The following is a 25376-nucleotide window of genomic DNA, read 5'->3' as shown; positions in this document are numbered from 1 at the left end:
ATTTATATATTAAATTAGTTTTAAAAAATTGAGTAGTTAAGCTCTGCTTAAAAGTTTGTTCACATAGCTAATATACCCAATTGAATCTGCCAATTATGTTGACTTTGTGTGTGGATGGAAGAAGCTGTGTGTTATTCATTATTATTATTATTATTGTTAGTCTACATCATCTTCCTCACACACTCTTTACTAATCTCTGTTCCTCTTTCCCCCGTCAGGACTCTCTTGCTCTGGGGAAGACAGACGATGAGGCCTTGAAGCAGTTCCGCCAAAAGTTTGATGAAGCGCTGAGAGAAAGTTGGACGACCAAGGTCAACTGGATGGCTCACAACGTGGCCAAAGACAACCGCTCCTAGACCAGCTGGAACCACCTTAAAAACTGGGGGTCTGGAGAAATGCTGAGGGAATGTGTGGAAGGGGCCAGATGTGCCAAAGAGACAGGGAGACATGAATATATATGCCATTTACCCTGAATAGAAGAAGGGAATCTAGCTCAAATCTGAAACCCAAGCAGATTCAACCCTGCGTGCTGTAAACTGGGTAAATGTGCTCTGAAATGTTTCAGTTACCCTGCAACCTCATCACCTTCTTTAACTTTGGCATGGTAAACCCAAACTTTAAAATTATGGTCTGGAATCATTTCTGTGGAATCGCCGTCATTAACGATATTTGCAAGCTTTGCACAGACTGAACAGCTGGTGGAGAACCCAGCCAGAGGAACGGAACTGATCCCTCTTTACCCGCGCTAAAACATCCGTCAGGACCTCCCCGTTCAGGTGGCTGCAGCATCATATAACTACTGGAGTGTTGGAAGGAAGGCTGGATTCAGCAGGTGGAGACTCGAAAGAAAAGGGCCGCTATATTTTTGACGACACCTCAGAAGACCATCAAGTAAGATTGCAAAGACAAAGAAAATGGCGGACATTTAAAACAGACATGCAGTTGTCGTCGTCTTGAAATACTGAACTCCACAACCAGTACAACCTTGGATCTGTTTGAAAGTCTGCTGCGAAACTGCAAGAAGATTGTATTTGTTTTGTTTTTACTGTGTAAGAGACATCTGTGTGCCAGACTACTTTACTAGTCCACACAGGAAACATGTGAGGGAAACAGAAAAAGGTGACTTCTTGGAGGAAAAAGATTCTCTGAGCTTTCTGGTCCACAGTCTGACTCTTGCTTCATTTGGAGCTTCAAACACTGGAATGTTTTTAGAGACATACGAGTCATTTGAGTAATTCAAAAAGACTTTTAATAAACTAAACACTTCATTTTAATTTTTATTTTTTTTAACATTATGGAGTCTGTCGACTGTCCTGTTTGACATCTTTTTAAAGGACCAACAAGCAATGATGTCAAAGCCGACACTTTTACATGTAATGTTACAACCAAAACATGACAGCATATGCTTAATAATTTTATTGTGTTTTTAATAATCTGTTTCCAAACTGAATGTGCAGATATGTGCCGTTCTATTATTTTCTTTGATGGAAGCAGCTGTGGGTGGAGTCATTAGCCAGGTGGGCGGGATTTGTCAGCAGAGAGAAAGACTGTGATGCAGACCTATTTGTTTGGACAAATGGTGCTCTTGCAGCATCTACATTTGAATTTGATGTTTGTGCAATATCCAAATAGATGTTCCATATCCTGTCATCCAAACCTCTGGGTCCAAGCCTCAGCCTATGCTATGCTCATGTTGTCTCCTGGTTTATGTGCGAAACAAAACCACTAGCCTTCAGAAGTATCAAACACTGGATATCGCAAAATGTACAGGCTTTTATTGTTTTGCCTTTTTTTGTTTTCATAAGAGTTTTATTAAAGTTATTTTCCACAGTGCAGGATTTCCGGCTGGGTGAATTTTTATTTTCTTCTGTTGTGGATGTGGGCTGCATGATTGTACGCCTTCTCAGGGCAGCATCATGGATTTTGCTTCTGTTTAAGGAGTGATGCTTGCACTTTATTGATTTCAGAGCAGAAATATCCTCACACAACTGTCAGCCTGTTGGAACAACTTCAGGGTATTTTAGTACCAAGCCAAAGATATGGATGTTTATATTAATAGATTTGCACGTCGTGATGGTAGTTGCAACAGTTTAGCAACAAGTTAATAAAATTACACTAATGATGCAAGAGGAAAAAAAAGGGAACATTCACTTTGACAGTGCACTTGCCTTGGTGTTTATATTAAGCGGTGCACAAACAATGGTTTTTAATGTCTTTTTAGTGTCACGGTTGATGGAGCCTTGCAAAAGTAAAAACTCCTTTAAAATTTTATTATGGAAACCAAAAATGTTCCTTTTTTTTATGTGGTAACTCAAGGAAGGGTCTGCAACCTGAGGCTCCAGAGCCGCAAGTGGCTCCTTGAACTTTCCAAAAAGATTCACATTCATTTGGACCTTCGAACACTGGAATGTTTTTAGAGACATACGAGTCATTTGAGTAATTCAAAAAGACCTTTAATAAACTGAACACTTCATTTTATTTATTTATTTTTTTTTTAAAACATTGTGGAGTCTGTTGACTGTCCCATTTGTCTAAAATGACAAAGAACCAACAAATCCACAAAAACATAATTTTTCACATTCATCTTCTTTTTCTGAAAAAGATGTTTAAGTAAAATGGTCAAAGTATGACAAATTAACACATTTTTCATTATCTTATTTTTAAAAGCTCATGAAGGTAAGTTTTATTTCTTTGAATAACAAAGAAATAAAACTTTTTGCTCCAAACATGTTTTATTAATTGAACCGAGGGTAAAAATAGCTTTTTGGGATATAAATGTTGCAAACCCAAACCCTTATGATATACCATAACAAAGTAGTTTTTCTCTCTAAAAACATCTGAACTTCTGTGTATTAAGCTGTCTGTAGTATGATACTCCTAAATAAAATTCAGTGGAATCAATTGCCTTCCAATGGCACTTATAGTAAGTCATCTGTGTGTAGTATATTCTTAGTTGTTCTGTGAAGAACATTAGTGAAGAAATGACAGTTCTTGTAGAAAGCTGTGGAGATGTTTAATTAAAGCAGAGTTTGGTTATAAAACATTAAGGTTTAATCTTCTCACTGAGCTCCGTTCAGTTCTTAAGTAATCTGCTAATGTGAGAATGTTTCAGACTTTAACACCTCTGATGTCAGACCAGATATTTTATAGTTTCTCCACAGCTGCAGTCATGCTGAACTTTGATACTAATGGAACCACCTTCACTGTACACGTGATCCTCAAAGTGTACCGAAAAGAGAAACAAAATGCTTGCAAACAAGCTTGAGGCTTGATGCATTTGTGTCATTTTTAGGAAGATTTGACACTATTCTTGTCCCTTTGGGGGGACAAAATGACAAAGTTTCACCTCTTGTCTGGATGAACTTTACAGATTTCTTATTTGCTGAGTAAATGGGAATATTTTAAATTCTTAAATGCTTTAAGGTTTTTCATTAAGATTCTCTAAATGCTAATTTCCTTTTTAGTTTCAAATAAAGTCCATTATGCATGCATTACTGTCAATTTAGCACCCCTTGCACATTTAGGGTGAAATAAAAGGAAGGCCTTTTACTTCAACAGTCATCATTTATTGATTTATGCCACTTGAAGCTGCAGCAGTTGCTCAGTGTGACTCGTCTGCTCTTGGTTATGTAATTAAGTTGCCTACTAGTCTAGGTTCCTCACAGAGTGGACACAATAGAAGTTAACCCACTTACAGTGAAACTGACTATTAAAGGATTGAGACAATGTAAGAGCCTCAAGGTTCACAAAAACAAGGTTTTCAGTAGCCTGACTTACAGGGTTTTGAAAAAAACTATTTTCATTTTCTACATATGTTATGTCGTACAGCCGAGAAAGAAGTCAAAAAGCTGTGTTTATACTTTGGAGGTTTTAAACACTGAGTGTTCTGCATAGATTTAGTTAACTCATGTTTTCTCTCTTTGAACTGGTTGATGCAGGCCTGTGGACTCCTGTAAATGTAGGACATGAGATATAAAAATAAAATTGGTGTTAAAATACTGAACAATTTGTTGGTCCAAGAGGATCCTGTAACATGATTACAATATATATATATATATTACCTAAATCTCTTGTTGGAGTTGGAATTTTGACTAAATATCTCTGGTGATCCAAGTTTTGCATCTCTGTTCACATTTCCAAGATGAACAGTGTTAAGTATGTTTAACTTTTTTCTCTTTACGTCATTTTTCCCATCAAGGATTAAGTGTATCTTTTGAAGTATTTAATACTTTGTGTGACTTCTGCTTAAACTAACCCTGCATTAGGCAAATGCACTTGATAAGTGAGATTCCACGAGATGTCAGAGGTCACGGTCTGGATTCCATTGACCAATACATGTGTAAAAATGTCTGTCATGGTCTCTTAGCCAGTCTTTCACAACTTCAGCGTAGTAGCTTATGGGCAATGTCATCTTGCAACATGTGGAAGAGTTTCAAATCTCAGATGGGACCTTTTTGACTGGAGATTGCACTGCTGCCTCTGTTCCTCCAACAGTTAGAAAACATACATAAAAGGTTAATGTGGTATCTCTAAATTGCCTTAATGTGGGATTATTTATGTGTATGCTGGTTGGACTCTGATTCTTATTATTTAAAAATAGAAAGCGTGTAGCACAAGAAAACAACCAAAACATAGCTCTCCACTTGTAATTACCTCAGTGAGAAAAGTAGCTAAATGTTCCATAGTAACTCTGCAGGAGCTGCAGAAAATCTCAGCTCAGGTGATTTCACTGATTCTGTCACCATGACAAATATTAGTTGTACTTTTCACAAATCTGGCCACCATAGAGGAGTGGCGAGAAGCAATCCATTGTTCAAAAAAAAGTAATAAAAAGTTCTCATTGGAGCTCTGTGAGACACGTACAGACACAAACATGTAGAAGTGGCTCAAATGAGACTGATTTTAATTCTTCTGGATATACTAATTTATGAAAAAAGTTCTATGTGGACAAAAAAATCACAGTGGACACTTTAAAATTATGAAATAAAAATCACATGAGACAAAGTTTTTGACCCACATGCAGGACTATATGCAGGACTAAAATCTAACACTGTTCGTTATCTTGAACACAATGTCCTCACTAAGAAGGAGAGAGAAACAGTGGTGGCAGCATCATGCTGTACAGATGTTCTTCTTCAGCCGGAAGAGTGAAGCTGGTCTGAGGAAAAGGATATCCTCTCACCTCTACAATTTGATTGATTTCATTTTTTTTTAAGACAAATAAGAAAACATTTCCATCTCTAGATGTGCAAGAGTAGAGACGCACTCCGAAAGATTTGCAGATAAAGTTTTTTGACACTACATTTCCCTCAATCCATTGTGGAAGTGTGGTCATAAGACTCCATTCCCTTTCTTGATAAGTGCATTTGTCAAAACAGAAGCCACAAGATTGCAATGTAATGCAATTAATACTTTGTGACACAAATAATTGTTGAATTATCAATTATGACAGTTTTATTGTCTATCTGCAAACATATACTATTCAGATGTAGGCTAGAGGATTTCTGGTTATGTAATAGTGGCTATTATTAATAAAAAGCCACCCACGCCATGACTAAGTCTCCTTCAGGGAACCCCACCTACCTATAATATCCCCCTGCAAGCAGGTGAAGCATGTAATTTTCAAGAAAAGAGGGGAAATGGAAAAATGAGGTGTGATTCATGAATCAATCCCAATTTACTGTTTTTTAATATTATTCCACCCACACTAACAACAGATGAATGGATTTGTTGGAGGTTGATTTGGGTGCTGTCATGTGTACGTACCCCACTAGGAAAGACCAAATATAGCAGCTAATGAAACTTCATCTTCATAATACTATATTGTTGTTGAAGTGGTTGGCAGGGAGCTGAATGTGACCGATTCTCACTGGTAAATTTAGTTGAGCATCATAAGGTAATGATGCTGAAGCATCACCTCAGCGGCTGAGTGAAAAGCTGCCTCAATTAGCTGGCTCTTTACAGCACTCAAAAAGCTCCAAACCTTGGAACAGAGAGCCACTCTACCGAGGCTCTAGTATTGTGACCACCATGCTGGTAACTGTGCAATGTGTGCTCCAGAGCCTTAGTCACTCAAAGTTAATTACGATGACTCAAGTCTGGCACAAAGCAAAGTCTCACTCATGATAACAAGTACAAACAAACATTTTTTTCCCTAAATTACACATCGAAGAAATTTTCAATGCATGATGTTTGTGCCAATTGTGACATTTCAGTTCAACAATAGTTTTTGTCTGTAATTTGTTGGCAGCAACAATGGTACCCCCATTCCACTGAGCCATTAATTTTGGTGTGTGTCCATTCTTTGGCATATCAAATTTAACAGAGCCCCATCTGAACACCCTGTTTGAACTTCTGCAGTATCAGATGTGGCAGCAAACTATTACAAGAGCTTGGTAAGACAATGCCCACCGGCATTAAAACTGATTAAAATAATACTACTATTCAACTAAACTAGAATTGACATGAAGTTTAATGGAGTCATTTTGTTTCATAGCAGATTTTGTCTGTTTTGTTTTTCCCAGTTCTTTCCAACTGACACATTTTGCATTTATGCAATTGCAACATTTGATATGTTGTTTTAAACCCAACAATTCCTTGTAGTCGTAACTGCCTCGCTCCTACGCTCTGTGACACACACAACATGAGATTCCACGTGCAAAAGCCGCCTTGTTTATATAAAACGACGGACAGAGGTCTGGACCAATGAGCTGCCCCTAACGCTGTTCCGTAATGCTCTCCATGGAAACCCCAAGCCGATGACCAATCGAGTCAGCCTAAAGGAGGAGCCCTGAATTGAGGTCGCGAGTCTGGCTCTCTGATTGGCTGGTGGGCTGCTGTGTTAGAAAGCCGGGGAGGAACCGACCGCTACCGTGTCAGTCAGTCAGTCAGTCAGAAGCTGCTTCCCATTGAAGAATACTGGTTGCTTTAAACGTATGTTTTATTCAGCTGCAGGTTTGGCTATTTTTTGTCCTTGGACACGGGAGGAAAAGAGATTTTCACATCAACAGCACAGGTTGGTTCTCTTTTGTTTCAACCTCTTAGTTTTAACTAGGTTTAAGACTTGAGCTCAAAAAATAAGTTGCATAACGAAGCACGTATGTGCGCATGCGCGAAATTCGCGACTGCTCTACTTTTTGTTCTTTTATTCACTAAAAATGACTAGTTTTCGTTTTCTGTCCGTTCACATAGCAAGTAGCGAGCACGTTTTAGTTGATTAACACGTCCGATGCTAAAAAGCGCTTTAGCTGTGTCTTGTTTTTAACTATATCACCACTTTTACATAACTGTGTCAGTGTACCGTGCACTGGATTGCAGGTCAACGTGTGTGTGGATTGTGAATAGCAGGTCATTGAGAGCTAAAGAAGGGAGGGCTGCAAATATCTAATAAAAACGCATTTTAGCCATATTTTCTTACATCCAACATCTATATCTATGTATTGATCATTACATTAGACCTATATTCGACGTGTCATTGGTGTTAATCAGTCACATTAGTACCTCATTTTCACTTGTTGAGACAATGGGAGTGCCAGATTTGGCTTATAAAATAGAAAGTGTATACGTGCAGTAATTATAATCTGACGTTTTTTTCACTTTATTTGGTAAATGTATACATCATATCCTCAGATTGTCTATATTTAAAGATGGATAAATTTACCAGAGTTTTGTTTTAATTCAGTTTAGGGTAATCACAAAGACCTGCTGATAAAATGACATCAAAAATCCCCTGCTAAGCATTTCCTGAAGATTAGGTTCAAGTATTGATGATATTAGGCATGATCTGGTAAATCATGTTTAACCAGATCATGGTTAAAGGGATGGCTCTTTTTGGCCATCTCACTCCTAGAGAGCCAACAATAAATCTTGAACTAAATATTAATCATGATATAAATGTGGTATTAACATTACCACTAAGAGTTTTTCATTTAGGACAAATATTAATCATCTTAGCTGTATTACAGAAGTCATCAAGCATCAACAAATGTTTTTTGATATAATATTGGAGGCTCAATATGAAAAAGAGCTAACCTAATTCTACACTTAATCCACTTTTATCAATATTCCAGTCAAGAAACAAGAAAATTAACAATAATAGGAATGTCTTTGTTTCCTTTCCCAGCTTAAAGTGGATATGTAATAAATTCCATTCAAAATTCTGTGTTGCTCACATAAATAAATTATTGTCATTTCTGTTCAAAATGATGTGCAAGAATGGATGCCTTGACAGTGAGTTCTGAGAAAAAGAAAAGGAAGACATGTGGTTTTATGAAACAGGGCTTCCAGCTTTGTGTTGAGCTATAGCACAATCCATGTGACTGGAGCCAAGTTGTATAATGCCAGAGATCTGTGCTAGTGTGCTTGGCTGGATCAGCGCTCACTCTGAAACTGGGCTTTGATGAAAACAGAGGCGTGTCACTTTCATTGTGTCATTTATTTTACTTTACTTGCTGCTTGGAGAGTTATGTCTTTGTATTTCATGTAGTGCATCTGAAATGACTTTAAAGGCTTTTTTTTAAAGAGGCATTTTGCTTATTTTTGCCTGATGGGTTTTCTTGTGATATTAATGGATTATCTGTCTCTCTGGTGAGGTCAGATCTCACATCTAAAAGTTTTGAGGTTGTTGAAAATGTAAAATTATCCCATTTGCTTATGCTGTTTAGGGTTTGTGATTGACTACATTCATAGATTTTGAACTATAAGTGAGTGTGCAACTATGTTATTATGAAGGATTTAGATGTTTAGATATTTTTAATCAATTGAGTCCACAATTGTAGAAACATTTAATTGGAGAAATAAGTTACTTTCATTGCATATCTGCTGTTTATCCAGTAACATTACTTTTTATATGTTGTTAATGTAGTTTTTAAAAATAATTTCTGGACTTATTACTTTTTGGAATAATACTTTTCTGGATGCAGCAAATCATCTGAGTGACTCTGAGATATATGTCTCCATAGCCATAACCGAGATCCTGTAAATCTGTTAAAACATTATATTTCTTCTTAAATTTAAAATATATAAAAAGTTGCTGATGTGCTTCTTAGCCACTACATTATTGTTGTGTCCTAATTTGCAGATGTCATAATGACTAATGTGAAGACTCCTTGCTCTCTGATTGGCCGTGCGCATCAGCCAATAGGAAATCCATCCGAACAACTTGGCTGTTTTCACTTTCTAAAACTTATCAGCTGTGTAATCTTTAAAGACTAAGAGCGAGTGTGAGAGCTAGCTATAAAACCTGTTAGTTTCTTTTAATGCCTCCAACATATAAAAAAGCATATTCTAAAAGCAGAAGGTTGGCTTATGTAAAGTGCGCAGAATAGACAAGCTGCTGAATGTGCGCGCTTACATAAATAGCTGCAACCTGATCCAGGCCAGCAGGAGAACAGTGAAATAGTTTGGATTTGGCCTAAGCACCTGCTGCCAGGGTTTCCAGATCGGTCCTGAACTGACATAAATAGCTCCTGGTCTTTTTCGCAGAGGAAGATGTGGGAATAAAAGGAGGAGGTTGAAATTTATTACTGTTGTTTTTTTTCCTTGGTATTTCAGAGAACCGATATTTGACTGAGACCTTTGCTAGAAGTGGCTTATTTAAATATTATGATTAAGAAAAAGTAGCTGTGAATGATGTGGAGCAATTACACAGTGAAAGTTTGTAACAGAAGGTTTATTTTTCCTGTTTGATTTTCATCTAATTGAATGATGAATGTCAGGTTGTTCATACTTGCTGGTTAGACTAATCAAAGCTCAGCTGGCAGCGTCTACACAACTTGATCAATAAGAAAAAATTTAAACATTTCCCAGCATTCAAGCTGGTACATATGTTTTGTGAAATATCAAATATTTGTGTTATTAGTTGCTAGAAAGAAATTATGATGCTACATTTTTAAGCAGCAGGACAAAAAAAAAATCAACAAATAATGAAGCTGGCTCTGTTATAATGTAAAATTCTGATAACTACAGTTGTAATCATATTTTCTGCAACATTTATTGTTTTGATTTTGAGGACAGAAATAAGGATAAAGGTAAGTTATTAAATTTAATTTTAATTTGGTCTATTGGGTTGTTTCCCTAGGAGGGGTAGTGCTGTGTTTACGTCAGACTGATTAAACTACTGGTTGGATGAAGATACCAGAAATTATTTTAAAAATCTTGGTTTCCCTTGAAAGAGTGTGAGTGTTTGGTCGTTTTTTTCATAGTGTTATTTTCATCCCAGTGGGCTAACCTTTAAGGTTTTGGGCAGATTATAGTGGTGAGGGCCTTTGGTCCTCTGGGAAAGGTTAAATATGAACCTGACGGCTGCCTTTCTCTGTGGGAAATGAAGTCAACTTTACACTGTTATCCTTTTATCAGTCTCTCTCTGTGTTGTGACTATTTATCCAGATTCACTCAACAATCACAGATTTTGTGCAGACTTTTCTCCAATCAAAAAAATCTGACCAATCACATGAACTTTTTCTGCATTACTTTCCTTTCTGACCAATCACTGCGACTTGTCTAAATTTTGACCAATCCTCTTTACCCAATTCTAATTTAACTTCCTGTTTCACAATGCCTATTGAAAACTGAACCTGCCAGATAAAATCCATGTGATGTTTCCCTCCTTTTTTTTTTTCTCGTTTTTTTGTAAATGTTTTCCAAAACCCATTTAGAGGTGTGGAGTATGTTTTTATATCATGTGTACAGTTCATGTTGACTTGAATGACTTGAATGAATGAAGGTACTTGGAAAATGTTGTACGCACTTTAAATATGCACAGTTAAAATTCTATCTCTTTTTGGGAAGATTATGTGAATAATTCCAACATTTTGTATGACAATGTCATGACTAAAATCAAGCTTAACAAAACATTTGCAACTTCGAATGCAACTTTTTGAAAAGGTGCTACAAAATTATAAATTTTAAGCCACAACAGTCAGGAAAAAAAACATCACAACTTTCTGGAAGGAGTGTTTTATTCACTGTTTGCTCTTTTAGCGATGCTGGGAGTGAAACCTGTCTTCTCAGATCAAAGGGAACCTGCTATTGATTTCTTCTCTTTACAGGACTGCTCCCCCTTACTACTGATCTGCTATTAATAGAAATATACTTTGTTGTTTAGGATTTGATGAGTAATTAAATTTTTTTTTTCCTCCCTCCTCCTTCAGATTGCACCTCAGCTGCTGAGACATAAACTCTATTTCCGTCCCAATGCCATGCACCTCATGGTATCGCCATGTGGAAAGTAACCTAGTCTTGCATTTCCTGCCAGTTCATGTCTGAGGACAGCGATCCAAAGCTCTTTCAGTACTCCACTCTGGACGGCTGCAAACAGAACCGCGAAGACCAAGGCCCCCTGCGTGGCTCTATGAGCAAACTCCACTGCATGGCCAACAGCTACAGCGAGGGTTGCAGCCGGCAGGACCGGGTGGAATTACAACCCGAGCTGGGACTGGCGTCTGAGGGCAGCGACAGCAGCCATGAACATCCAGCGTCTCTCAGCTCTCCGCGCAACGACAGGACACGTCAGCGCACGCCTCTCCATGAGGATGTAGAGATGGGCGGCAGCGGCTCGAGTGGCAGCGGGACAGAATCCCACGGCAACGAATCGCACGGCAATGAGTCCCATGGCAACGAGTCAGTGGGCAGTTCGAATGGCAACGGGAAGGATTCTGCTCTGGAGTCGTCAGGGAGCAACAAGAGGTGAGCCCTCATTAGATGCAGCGAATCACCGCGGGGGCCGAGACCGACCAGGTCACGGAAGTGAGGTCCGTCGGAGATTCTGCAGGGTCTGCTCTCCTGACTGAATCAAAAATCTAAAGTGAGAAAGCCAGTAAATGGAATTACGACATATTTTATTAAGTCCCTTTAAGAAGTTAATCAGTTCAGAGGAGTCAAATAAACCTGGTTCAAATTTGTTCCTCTGCAAGAATTTTCAGATTATTTTTGTACATTACATGCATACCCTTTCCACAACCAGCTTTAATTTGCTGGAGGATAAATTATCTCAGTAATTATTCCGATAAACAATAATACTGTTGTTCTGAGACCATTTTCATGTAATATGTTGATAATGGCATAATAATGCATGTACATCTCTCAGATCAATAAATATTGATTTTTGTAAAGAAAAATCACTGGACATGGAAAATATTTTACACAATAACAAAAAACAATAAATAAAATAGAAATAAAAAAAAACACAGCCCAACCAATAAAATAAAATGTATTACAATGTCTCTGTAAACAAAATTACCCTTTAAAAGTATGAATCGTCAGAATGAAAACGATCAAACTCATTTTAATTTATCTCGCGATTAACTAGTCAATTGCTTATTCCATCTGGGTCCATGTTTCAACCACTGAGCTGTTGAAGTTGTTTTTAAGAGCATTTCAAGGTTTTCTCTGAATAACGTGCTGTTTTTGTTGGTTACAGCTCCAACTCCCATAGTCCTTCACCCCCGAGCAGCTCCAACGCCTTCAGCCTGATGAGCTCTGAGCAGGACAACCCTTCAACCAGCGGCTGCAGGTCAGTACGGGGCTCCATCAGTGCGGTACTTCATGCAGGATTAGCTGCCTGTGTGGATTTTTCACGACGCGCTGTGCTAGAAAGCCCAGCATGAGGCGTTTCCACGTGTTTTCAGCCGTTCCCGACAGCTCCCCCTCTCATTCTGCATCATCTTAAAGACACTTCAGGTGAGACCTTGTCATTTCTGACACCTGTGCATCTTCCTCTGTCACGTCATGCAGCAGTGAGCAGTCGGCCAAAGCCAAGACTCAGAAGGAGCTCTTCAAGACTCTCAAGGAGCTCAAGATGCACCTGCCTCCAGAAAAGAGGAGTAAGGGCAAATCCAACACTGTGAACACGCTCAAATATGCGCTGCGGTGTATCAAACAGGTGAAAGGTAAGGGTCAGTCACATCAGCCTTTTTTTTTTTTTTCTATCAGCATTTCGACATTAATATTTAAATATGTTTTGATTTTACAGCTAATGAGGAATACTACCAGATGTTGATGATTAATGACAGTCAGCCTCCTGGCTTCGACGTGTCTTCATACACCATTGAAGAAATTAACACCATCACTTCAGAATACACCCTGAAAAACACAGTAAGTGGGACAGATCACATCAAACCAGTGGGTCTTACATGTTAGCTTGGGATTCTGAAGCAAAAAGCAGCTCAAAGTGGATCATAGCACTGATCAGTCCTGACTACAGAAGCATTTTTAGAAAGTTTTACTGGAAAGACATCTAAACTCCTTATTGACGAATGAGGAAGAAGCATTTTGTAGTAAGCTTGTAGTAAGCTTTAACGCAGAGACTGATTATGTCTTAAAACTATTTAAACTATTTCATTTACGAAACTGCATAATTATTTTTATTGACGCTAATTTTTAGAGCTGCTGCCTTTATTTTAATATTCTTTTAATTATTCTGACAATTAATCGGCTAAAAAAATTTGCCACATTCTGCTGTTTTTTTCTTATTTAACTAATTAATCTTATTTTAAACAATATTAGAAAAACATTAAATACAAAAACATATTTCTATTCCTTTTTGAAATGAGAAATAAATGTATTTTTGCCTAAATTTCATAGTATTTCTTTAGTGTATGCTAGAATCAGCCCTTTTTGCTTTTCTAAAGGTTTTTTTGTTTTGTTTTTGCAGTTTTGGGGTTAACTGCTATTCTGTGTGTGTTGTTCTTTAAGCAAATTTTCCAATTCTTTGTTCTATCCATAGAAAGGCACAGGTTCAACTTTTCAACTACAGATCTGAAGCAAAGTTACTTAAATTATTTCTGCACTTCCCAGTGAAGTTATTGACCTCAGAGTCAGCAAACGTGGAAGAAGTTGTCTTGACTTGCTGTTTGAAGCAGCCAATCAGACGTCAGGGTGTGTCCTGATCCCACCCACTGAGTTTGATGGATGAAGTTGACCGTTTAAATTAATCTGTTGTGTTTCAGCATGACATAATTTATTAAATTATTAAATATTCGTATCTGGTTTTTAAAATTAAATCAAAACATTTAGTTGAGAGCCATAGAAATAATTCTATATTTAATTAATTATTTCTGTATTTATTTCCAATTATTGGCACATTGAAATAATCATTTCATAAGTTTATTATTTGGCTACAGCTTGCTAACAAATGCTTCTGTTCCCCCCTGTAGGATATTTTTGCCGTAGCGGTATCCCTCATCACCGGGAAGATAGTTTACATCTCCGACCAGGCCGCCTCCATACTGAACTGCAAGCGGGAAGTTTTCAACAACGCCAAGTTTGTGGAGTTCCTGACGCCTCAGGACGTCAGCGTGTTCTACAGCTTCACCACGCCGTACCGCCTGCCCTCGTGGAGCATGTGCACCGGCGCAGGTACCAAACCGTAACGAAGGAAGGAGGCTTTAGTACCTACTTGCACTGTGTACTTAGATCATGCATTATACATTTCCAACGCCAACAAAGCGCACGTTGCAGGTCCACATGAAACACAATCCATCTGGCAAAGCTTTGAGAAATGAATCTAGTTCTTTCACAAGCCCCAAACGCCCCCACACACACATATGCCGATGGAACATTGCTTGCAATTAATTAGTCATATTTCCTAGCACATGCATCTGTCATATAATCGTCTAGACTCTTAATGCACCCACCGGGGAAGTCTGAAGCTTCCTCTTGAAGGAAAAAACTCTTAGTTTGGAATATTAATGCTCAACATACTGGAAGCAGTCATATAAAATGTTTTCTTGACTCTTTGTCTCTTCAGAGTCATCTCCCACGGAGTGCATGCAGGAGAAATCCTTCTTCTGCCGCATCAGGTGAGTGACAAAAATTGCAGCTGCATTTTAGGCAATAAAATGTGTATTTTCTTGTTTAAAAACAAAAATTGACAACTTGTTTATTTGCGTTTTTATGTATTTTTAATATTTTATTAGCAGGATTAAATGGCTGGATGAAAAATCTGCATTGTTTGCCAATTTTTAAAATCTGATTAATAAATGCTAAAATAATAGTTAGTTGTAGCCCAACTTTAGTGTTCTGTGCATTTTTAAATCTGTTCATTTAAGGTTTTGTCTCAAGAAGTGGCCAATGAAAAGCTTGATTCCAACCATGTGTTGATGTTGCAGTGGTGGGAAGGAGCGTGAGGGGGATCTGCAGTACTATCCTTTCCGGATGACTCCATACCTCATGAAGGTTCAAGATGCTGAGCTGTCTGAAGAGCAGTTCTGCTGCCTCCTGCTGGCTGAGAGGGTGCATTCTGGATATGAAGGTAAGAACTGAGGTCCTATCAGTCCCTCTGAGTAAATATCACATTATTTGCTCAGTTTTGTGTGTAATCATATCGAACAGATGGTGAGCCTTATGTCATGCCCTGAAAACTAGTTCATATAAGATATTAAATGACTTTAACCCCAGATTTCTTGAGATGATTAGATCAAGTGACTTTAAGCCGTAGACTACACTGACTTATGTTGCCTCGCCAAAAAACGTGGCCAGTTTTGCTATGATTTGTGGTTGCTGCAGTTGGTCAGGTGTAGGTTCAGGAACAATATGTGCTCAAAGAATGAGGTCAGTTGACTACCTGAATATACTGAATGACCAGGTTATTCTATCAATGGATTTTTCTTTTTCCCTGATGGCTCGGCCATATTCCAAGATGAAAGTGCCAGAATTCATCAGGATAGAATTGTGAAAGAGTGGTTCAGGGAGCATGAGGCATCATTTTCACATATGGATTGGCCACCGCAGAGTCCAGACCTTAATCCCATTGAGAATGTTTAGGATGTGCTGGAGAAGACTTTGCACAGTGGCCCAACTCTGCCACTGTCAATGCTAGATCTTGGTGAACAAAAGTAATACGATATCTTGTGACATTGCAAAAGCTTATTGAAACAACGCCACAGCCGTAATCAAAGATAAAGGCTATCCAATGACATATTTGAATGTGTGACCTCTTTTTTTTTGTTTGTTTTTGGTGGCAATATTTTGATTTTGATTCCCAACCAATTGTTGCTGTTTTACTTTTTGTGCAGCTCCCAGGATTCCTCCAGACAAACGGATTTTTACCACCACACACACTCCTAACTGTGTGTTCCAGGATGTCGATGAGAGGTGGGTCAAAGAACAAGGTTATGAAGGGCCTTGCATGTTTTGTTTTTCTTATTTATTTAATGAAATTTTCAGGGCTGTACTGTCAAACAGCTGTTGTTTTGTTCTCTGAGCAGGGCGGTGCCTCTGCTGGGCTACCTCCCCCAAGACCTGATCGGGACGCCCATTCTGCTCAACCTGCACCCAAGTGACCGGCCTTTAATGCTGGCTGTGCATCGCAAAAGTAAGGACACACTTTTTTGAATTTCTGAAAGTGAGATTATTCTAATTATGTTCTAATTTAGTTTTTCATATTTCCATACACCTTCAAACTTTTTTTCACATTTTGACCTGGTGCAACCACAGAACTTTCGTGTATTTACATGACAAACTCAGGCAAGATTGTGTCATTAGGATGACACAAAGTACTCAAATATTAGACAAATAAAAACCAGACCCGGGACTGGTAAGTAAGTAGATAAATGAAAAGATATTCTTAATAATGTCTCAGATTGCTATATGTAAAAACAATATTCAAACATCAAATATGCACTGTTTTCGTCTATTACAAGAAATTATAAAAGATGAATTGAAGATTGTGGTTGTATGTAGGTATTGCATCTAGCTACAAAGATTGAGTCCAGCAAGTTAGAGAATTGATCATGTTCTTGAATTTAATCACTGTGTTGCAGTTCTGCAGTACGCCGGTCAACCATTCGATCAGTCCTCGTTCCGTTTCTGTGCGAGAAATGGCGAATATATCACCATCGATACCAGCTGGTCCAGCTTTGTGAATCCCTGGAGCCGCAAGGTGTCTTTTGTCATCGGGAGGCACAAAGTTCGCATGTGAGTACCTGCCTCCTGTTGTTTTAAATGTGGAAATCATTTACTAATCCATTTGCAAGCAGTAGATAACCTGACATGTCTGTGGTTTTCAGGGGGCCAGTAAATGAAGATGTTTTTGCAGCACCAGCTTTCCACGGAGGGAAAATGATGGATTCAGACATCCAGGAAATTAGCGAGCAAATCCACAGACTGCTGCTCCAAGTACGTCAAACACACACTTTCACGTTAACTCCAAATGGGAAACCTTTTCCCTTGTTTTAACGGTCTGCTTCTTTGCAGCCGGTCCACAACATGGGCTCCAGCGGCTATGGCAGCTACGGCAGCAACGGTTCCCATGAGCAGCAGGTGAGCATCAGCTCATCCAGCGAAAGCAACGGGAACATCCCAGTAGGGAACACGGCGGAGGAGACGAGCAAGACCAAGCCGTCCAGGACCTTCCAGGAAATTTGTAAGGGAGTCCACATGCTGAAGAATCAGGACTCTCAGATCTGCATGCGCTCCTCGTCGGTGTGGCAGCCCAAAACCGAGCAGAGGAAGACCGGCGACGGTAAGTTCAGTTTCAGGTCTAAATATGAAACGACTTTGCTGAAATGAGTAATGCTTATTAACCTGCTTAAATTTTAACGTAAATTGAAGTTTGGGTACAAATGTCTTAATATACTTGAAATAAGACAAAACTAACTTTTCTGCAAGATATTGTAGCTTGTTTTAAATCAATATTCTTTTAATATTGATTAAAAAAGTATCAATTCAACTGGCAGATTATTTAACTTAGAACATGGAAAAAAAATGTAATGTTATAAATGTAATTATCTGCCAGTGGGACTGTTTTCTTTAGCAATATTGAGAATTTATTACCTGAAAATAAGCTACTATCTTGCTGATAATCTACTTGTAAGTTAGCCTTTTCTTATTTCAAGTGTATTAAGTCATTTGCACTGGAAACTAGATGGAATATACTGGGTAAGATTTTGTGTTTTTGCGATGCGTTAACATATTGGAGTAGTACAAGCAGCAAAAATCTATGTCGCTCTCCTTGTGTGTCCTCTGACATCCTGTTCTCTTCGTTCAGGGTCGTCTGCAGCCCAGAGAAGTTCAGGTGTGCGTGTACGGGACTCCGCCCCCCACTCACAGGTCAGAGACAACACAGGAGCCAACATGGACGACTTCACCTACAAAGACCAGACTGCGTGCTCCTACCAGCAGATCAGCTGCCTCGACAGTGTCATTAGGTGTGTAACCAGGAACCTCTGCTCTGTCTACCTGACCTTTGAACTCTGTGGATTAAACCATCGCTGATTCTTCCTGTAGGTATCTGGAGAGTTGTAACGTCCCCATCACAGTGAAAAGGAAATACCAGTTCTCATCCAACACCACGTCGTCCAACTCGGATGACGACAAGAGGGGGTCGGAAGATGGGATGCAAGTGCCTCAGGGGACACACCCAGGTTTGAAGACTTTTAGTAAACACACAGCACTCTGTTTTAGTCCACCTTTTACTCAGTCTCACTGTATTCATCCCTCCTGATCTTTTGCAGATCCTTTGATGCTCGACACCCAGCCAGGCCTGTCAAACATGAAAGCACCTAAGAAGCCGCCAACTGGGGCAGCTGCTGTGGTGGGGGGCACTCTGGCGCCCCTCACTCTACCCAGTAAGGCTGAAAGTGTTGTCTCCATCACCTCACAGTGCAGCTACAGCAGCACCATTGTTCATGTGGGAGACAAGAAGCCTCAACCAGAGTCTGGTCAGTTTAAAACTTTTCAAAACTACTGCAAAGCCAAAATCAACTTGTCTGACGTTAGTCTCCATCTGACGTTTGTTACAGAGATCATCGAAGATGTTGCAGAGAGCCCAGCTCCCCCTGCTGTGCCGGTCAGTATGGTGTCTCCACCTAGCCAGGAGAAGGAGGCCTACAAGAGGCTTGGGCTCACGAAGGAGGTGCTAGCAGCCCACACCCAGAAGGAGGAGCAGGCCTTCCTGAACCGCTGTCGAGAGCTCCACAACGCCAGGAGCTTTCAGAAGGAATGTTCCTCATGTCTGCACAACCAGAGAGGCCCAGCTAACGCCAAAGGTACTTCATGTTCAGTATCAGACTTAATCTGCAGCCTTCATGCATACCCAGTTAGCATTATATCCAGATTCAACCAGATGTTGTTGTGTCTTTTGTTGGGATTTTATGTGGTAGACCAAAATGATGTGAACAATGGCTTCGATTTCATGCACCGTTTTATAATTGTAGTTTTAGTAATGGCAGTAGAAGAAGTGAACAAAACTGTTCAGTTCATGTTGGCCTGCTTCCAAATGTAGAATTAACATCAACAGTCATCTCCTTCAGCCATCTCTTCGCCGTGGAGATGGTTGTTTACAGCACAGATCATTTCCAGTAAGCTTGGAACTGGCGCATTACTCACATCACAGCCTAACGTTAGCGACTGGGTAAAATTGAAAACTTCACCAGAGTTCACGCCTCCAGCAAGCAATCGTTTTTTAATATTATTACTTTATTATTAAATTGAATAGATTTTCAGATTTTTGTATAACTTTAATTCAAGTTCACAACAGCCCCAGTCAGAGGGCTTGATGGTGCATCTGTGGCTACAATGTACCTTACCGCAAACAGTGTGTGAAAGGGCAAATGACCTATGTGGTCAAAAGCCCTTTGGAATCTTCTAGACTTGATGAAGCGTTGTACAAGTACCGGCCATTTACTTTTCACATTTTACTTTGAATGCTGGGTTTTGACAAGGTTTGCCACCTGTAATCCTAAGAAAGTTTGTGGTTGCACCTTGACAAATATGAAGAATCCTGCAGGTAAAATTGCATGGCAACACATTGTGACCGTTCTCACTTCTGCATGCCTCCTCAGATTCAGCTGGTCAACAGGGAGCTGCCAAACAAGGCCCAACCCGGCCACAGACGACCACCAAGAAAGGCAACCGCAACAGGAAGTCCAAGAAACCACGGATGAAGCATCCCGACTCATCTGACAGTGCTGTGTCCAATCGCAAACCCCGGCCCCCTCTTCAGGGTCTCAACCAGACGTCTTGGTCCCCGTCTGAAGCATCCCAGTCAGCTTTTAACGTCTCCTACCCCACCATGGTGCCTGCATATCCGCTGTACCCCCCAACGCCTGCCGCGCCAGCTCAGGTGTCCCGCCCTGATGCGTCTCACTCCTCTGCCTTCGGGGAGGGGCAGAATGCCCAACCCCCACCCACCACCACTCCGCTCCCCCCTCCAATTGTTACACCGGTGGTGGCGCTGGTACTGCCCAACTACCTTTTCCCCCATATGGGACAGTTGAATCAGATGAATCAGATGAGCCAGCTCTGCGCCGCACCCAGACCAACGTTTTTCACAGAGCAGACCCAGCCCCCACCGACTTTCCCGACCCAGCAGGCCTTTCAGACGCCGCCGGCAGCGTACCCGATACAGACCCAGCTCTCCTTAACCCCCCAGCAGCCGTTCCCAGTGCAGACTGCCTTTTCCCCCCAGCACCCGTTTCAAGCTGCACAGGCCCCCTTCACTACCCAGCAGCCATTCCCGGCTCCCCAGACTGCCTTCACTACCCAGCAGCCCTTCACCGCCCAGTCGTCTTTCCCAGTGCAGACACCCTTTGTGGCTCAGGCCCCCTACCCAGCTCAGCCTTTCCCCTACAACATAGCCTCCGAGCCCCCCAAAGCTCTCACAGCAGAGCCCAGAGAAGGGGCAGCTTCTCGCTCCTCCACCCCTGCCTCTGGGGCCCCGGAGCCCACCACTTCCCCTCCCCTGTTTGAGTCGCGCTGCAGTTCCCCGCTGCAGCTCAACCTGCTGAGCATGGAGGAGGGGCAGCGCTCACTGGAGCGGCAGGACAGCACTGCAGCCCTGGCTGGGGGTCCAGGCAGTGGGGCAGAAGTCGGGTCGGGGGCAACAGGAGACAAGGGTGGAGCTGCAACCAAGACTGATAATCACCAACAGGTGAGAAGCGTGGAAAGCCCAGAGACCCCCTGAGAACTTTGTCCTGAGACTGAGAAGTGTCCTAACTGACCTTCCTTCGTTTATTTCAGCTGGAACCCAGAGGCAGCGGGGCTCACAGCGACGGCAACTCCTCGTCCTGTGACCTTCTGGACATCCTGTTACAGGAGCAGGAGGACGCTCACTCTGGCACTGGGTCAGCCACCTCAGGTTCCATGGGCTCAGGTCTGGGTTCAGGTTCGGCATCAGGCTCTGGATCCAATGACTGTCAGACCTCAGCTAGTGGAACGTCTGGCAGCAGAACAGGTGAGCTGAGAAACATCCAGGTCCTTTAACCTCATGAGAAAAATATATGCAGTTCTTAGAAAAACCCTTCTGACCTGTTACACACTTTTGGTTGGAGTTTTATATGATAGACCAACAATAAATACCTGGCAGGGATTTGTATTAAGCTCTTTTTAATCCAGTACTCCTAAATGAAACTTATTCTCCCTCCTTTTCGATTTCCCACGACTTGTAGGTAGCAGCAACACCAGCAAGTACTTCGGCAGCATCGACTCTCTGGAGCATGACCCGAAGGGAAAAGGCAAGATGAGGAACGAAGGCGGCTCGGAGAGCAGCAAGTCCGCTCAGGGCGAAGGAGAACATTTAATCAAATACGTTCTGCAGGAGCCTCTTTGGTTGCTCATGGCCAACGCTGACGACAAGGTCATGATGACGTATCAAATGCCATCCAGGTGGGTTACTGTTGGAGATGAAAATGTTGTGATCTTTGATGTCTGTGGTTGGTTTTATTTCAACAACTGCTTGCAAAACAGGGACATTCAGAGGGTGCTGAGGGAAGACAAGGAGAAGCTGCGGCAGATGCAGAAGAGTCAGCCTCACTTCACCTCAGAGCAGCGGCGGGAGCTGGTGGAGGAGCATCCCTGGATGAGGAGAGGAGGCCTCCCCACTGCTATCAATGTGAAGGTCAGGATCATACTAATTTAATACTCGATTAATCATTAACTGGAGCATACACTCCCAATAAAAGACTCAAAAAACTCCAAAGAGGCCATTTGCTGAATAAGAGTTGTTAACCTCCTTAAATCTTGTAAATTTCCGCCCTTGTTGATCTTCAGGTTTTTTTCAACACTGCAAAATAGGCCTGAAACAATTAACCATGATTAATTCATTATTGAAATAATCATCCAATCATGTAGTAATTGATAATTTTTTTTACAAAAATACCACTTGCTGGAAAAAAACAACACATTCAAAGCAATAAAAAAGACAAAACTGCACAAAAAATACATTGATTTTGCAGTTTAGATAAAAACACATTTACCTGTAGATATGTTTTAGCCAAAAGTTCTCAAGTCGAGTCGTTTCATCTTCATTTTTTTCTTTATTAAAACAGGAATTGAATTGTTTTATTTGCATGTTTGAATGTATTTCTAATATTGTATTAAAAAAATGCTCAAGTGGCTAAATAAAAAAAATTGTAAAATGTGCAATATTTTGTCTGATTAATCATTAAAATAATCAGTTACTAAAATAATTGTTAGTTGCAGCCCTGTCTGACAGAAGCAGTACAATTGACTGTGTGTGTGTGTGTGTGTGTGTGTGTCTTTAGGAATGTGTATACTGTGAGGACGCTGCTGCTGCACCCATAGAGGAGGATCTACCCGACATGGACATGGGCGAACTGGGCGAGGATCTGGGCAGAGACACTCAGAGAGGCCAGAGCCAATCAGAGGAGCCCAAACCTCAACCAGACCCTGGCTTCTGAGGGGCCAACGTGGGGCGGACCACGATGGTTCATGGACCTTTTTAGGCATTTACACACACTCTGGACGTGCCTAAAACACACACACACACAACAAGAAGAAGAGCTCAGTGTGGCCACTGTGATTGTCAAAGAGATGTGCCAGTTGTGTGTGTGTGTGTGTGTGTGTGTGCATGTATGTGTGGATGTTGGACCGTGCACAACGGCAGTTCCTAATTCCCCCACCTGGGGGGGTAGTAGAGCTTTTATAAGAGTTTTGTAGCTGGGACCTACCTATAGTATTTTTTCTGTGTGAAACACACAGAAAACACAGTCTCTAAAAAACCCCTCCTGTCTCATTTTTTATTGAACCATTTTTCTGTCTTTTGTCAAACACAGGGCATTTATTCTGATACAGGTGAAACTGATGCTTAGTAATATATAAAATTTTTAACGATGTTATTTTTACAAAACAAAAAAAAAAGTGACTAAAAAAAACATCCTATGAAGCTCCGCGGCATTCCTGTTATGATGCTGTGCTGCTCCACGCCCTGCTTGTGCTTTCCTTCAAACCCTCTCCCATCTGGATTTACGAGAAACAGTCGACTTTCGTTGGTTTTTGTGAGCTGCGAGTCTCACAGTTGTGTGTCATGAATAAATTAAGATTTTTATACAACCTTTGGACCTGAGCGTGTGAAGTATGAATGCGTACAGTAGTATTAGCGCTTGACTCAAGAGGGTGATTGGTGTGGTGAGTGACAATCTGATATACAGATGATATTTATTAAAAGAATATTATTACTTTTGGTAAGTGGTAGATTCAAAATAAATGTTTAAGCTACAGCCAAATTAATACTACTATGAGATAATATATTAACACTCTAAGTATGATTGTAAGCACTACGGATCATTAAACTTTTACACTGAAGCTCTCTCCGTCAGTGAGAGTTGTTTGCAATTATAAACAATCAGCATCTGAAAAAAGATGCTTTTAAATAATGGTTTTAAAGACAGAGGCTCAATTTACAAGTGAATTTTGTAAAGTTATATTTGTGCAAACTCTCAGCCTACAGCAAAAATTCTTGAGTAAATTTTTCATGTTTCAGTGATGCATCACTACAACACTGTGTAAACAAAAGAGGTGGGAGATTTGGCGTTAGGCACAGCGATTTCAGTTCAAAACTGTCGCCTGTCTTTCTCCAAACTATATTTTTAATTAATGCTATTATGGTTAGCCTTGTGTATGTTGCAATTTAGCTCTAGCTGAGTTCTTTGAAAGCTGCAGTTCAGATCAGTGTTTGACTCTGAGCTGGTGGGAAAACATGAACAAGTGTTGCAAATCAGAGGAGCGTGTTTCCCTCATGGGAACTGCTCCTCTGCATCGTTTAACAGGAAGTCATAGGAAACTGGAGCAGTATATAGGACCCGGGAACAACTTTGGTGCTACAATACAGAACAGCTGGGGGCCTGTAAATGTTATACAGACCAATAGCTATGTTCATGTTTCGTCAGTTAGTTTTCTTTTTTTTTTTTTTATTCTACATTTCTATTTTTCTTGTGTGTGTTAGAGTTTTTTGTGTGTATGCGTGTGTGTGTGTGCGTGTGGACGAAGGTAAAAGCCTTTGGAGCGTCACCGGGGACGTACCTTACCTCCAAGTTATTCCTAGGTTACTGTTAGCAGATCATCGGATGTGTGTGAATGTGGGGAACAGAGCGATGAGTGATTCAATCATGTAAGAGTCTTTGAACGTGTTTGGACTCCATCCTTCTTTCCCACTGAGTTGATGCACAGAAAATACTAGCAACCATGGCAGCCACACTGTCTCTGTCTCTTTATTGTTAATTTATTTCTGTTCAGTTTATTTCTAAAGTGGGCCTTTTTGTAAAGAATGCAGGAATATCAGAAGAAACGAGAAATGTAGCTTTTCAGTATCTGGTTGATTGTCGGAGCTTCGCTCCCTTTGCTCTGTAAATGCACACGTGTGGTACCTGAACACAATGTTTATAGTTATGTAAACTCTCATTTCCATTGTATGAGTTTGCCGTATATTAAATTAGCACAGTTCTTTGCATTTTTTGTAGCTGAAAAGTTAAAATTTTGAAAACTTGTAATAAAACTACATTAATGGAACCGTTGTGACTTTTATTTTTAGTTTCATGTTGTTGCTCAGTTCAGCTCTAAATATAAATAGGAGTGTCAAATCAATAGAGAAGGGGGGTATAACTTAAGGGGTCACTCAAACTTCAAGATCCGCAATTTTAGAACAACAAGAAAAAGCTTCTGATCAAAACGTTAATTCCAAAACGTCTTTCTTTACAATGAGTTTATTTTAACCATCCTGTTACTATTTCTCTCTCATTCTGGCTAATTCTGTAGCTGTTCATTGTGCTCTCGTCTTGTGTTTGTTAAGAAAAGCTTAGTTTTATTTTACCGTGAACCAAATCTTTATGACGGCAAGCATTGCCCAGTTCCAACAAAACACATTGATTCACACGCTTGTTGTCTTTTCTGGGAACGCGCTCTGCTCTTCTTGATTTTTATTGGCGGTTGGCTCTGCTGCTATTATTCTGTGTAACGTTAACAGCAGCGCTACCGTAACTGTTGTTGCTCGCAACACTCTCACTCACGCTCTTTGCTCCCTGGAGACTCCGGCTATCGTAATAACAATCTGTAGGAAGCTTCTTTTCCCCTCATTTATAAGACGCTAAAATCGGGAACTTTTCCGGGGACGGCTTCACCCAGCGACAGCTCATCTAAAACGG

The 25376-nt window shown here is 40.4% G+C and overlaps 2 protein-coding genes across 3 annotated transcripts in view; both read left to right on the top strand.

The window, feature by feature from the left end:
• The window catches only part of pik3cb (phosphatidylinositol-4,5-bisphosphate 3-kinase, catalytic subunit beta), a 55758-nt gene extending 53925 nt beyond the window's left edge, over nucleotides 1–1833 (top strand). For both annotated transcript variants that reach the window (XM_044119164.1, XM_044119165.1), the window contains one exon: nucleotides 219–1833. In XM_044119164.1, the coding sequence (XP_043975099.1) occupies nucleotides 219–356 (138 nt within the window). In that variant the 3' untranslated portion in view covers nucleotides 357–1833. The remainder of the gene's footprint in view (nucleotides 1–218) is intronic.
• Nucleotides 1834–6845: 5012 nt separating this feature from the next.
• Nucleotides 6846–24739, top strand: LOC122832693 (period circadian protein homolog 2-like). Its single transcript, XM_044119699.1, has 22 exons — nucleotides 6846–7015; nucleotides 11151–11685; nucleotides 12419–12511; nucleotides 12733–12887; nucleotides 12971–13092; nucleotides 14154–14355; nucleotides 14747–14798; nucleotides 15108–15250; nucleotides 16014–16092; nucleotides 16206–16312; nucleotides 16761–16914; nucleotides 17007–17115; nucleotides 17194–17461; nucleotides 17987–18146; nucleotides 18226–18362; nucleotides 18453–18659; nucleotides 18741–18986; nucleotides 19782–20869; nucleotides 20959–21172; nucleotides 21387–21603; nucleotides 21685–21835; nucleotides 22482–24739. The coding sequence occupies exons 2-22, from the start codon at nucleotides 11258–11260 to the stop codon at nucleotides 22635–22637; spliced, it is 4488 nt and encodes a 1495-aa protein (XP_043975634.1). The 5' UTR covers nucleotides 6846–7015; nucleotides 11151–11257; the 3' UTR covers nucleotides 22638–24739.
• Nucleotides 24740–25376: the final 637 nt, after the last annotated feature.

The sequence above is a fragment of the Gambusia affinis genome, linkage group LG06 (assembly GCF_019740435.1).
Source record: "Gambusia affinis linkage group LG06, SWU_Gaff_1.0, whole genome shotgun sequence".
In the NCBI taxonomy this organism is placed as follows: domain Eukaryota; kingdom Metazoa; phylum Chordata; class Actinopteri; order Cyprinodontiformes; family Poeciliidae; genus Gambusia; species Gambusia affinis.
The sequence above is the reverse complement of the archived record's forward strand: the minus strand, read 5'-3'. Positions and strand labels throughout refer to the sequence as shown.

What these genes read in the sequence shown, in the direction of transcription:
- LOC122832693 (XM_044119699.1), top strand. Translation starts at nt 11,258, where the DNA reads ATGTCTGAGGACAGCGATCCAAAGCTCTTTCAGTACTCCACTCTGGAC. An exon ending in GCAGAGGAAGACCGGCGACG is followed by an intron (nt 17,462 to 17,986) that starts GTAAGTTCAGTT and finishes CTCTTCGTTCAG; the next exon opens with GGTCGTCTGCAGCCCAGAGA. An exon ending in ACGTATCAAATGCCATCCAG is followed by an intron (nt 21,604 to 21,684) that starts GTGGGTTACTGT and finishes CTTGCAAAACAG; the next exon opens with GGACATTCAGAGGGTGCTGA.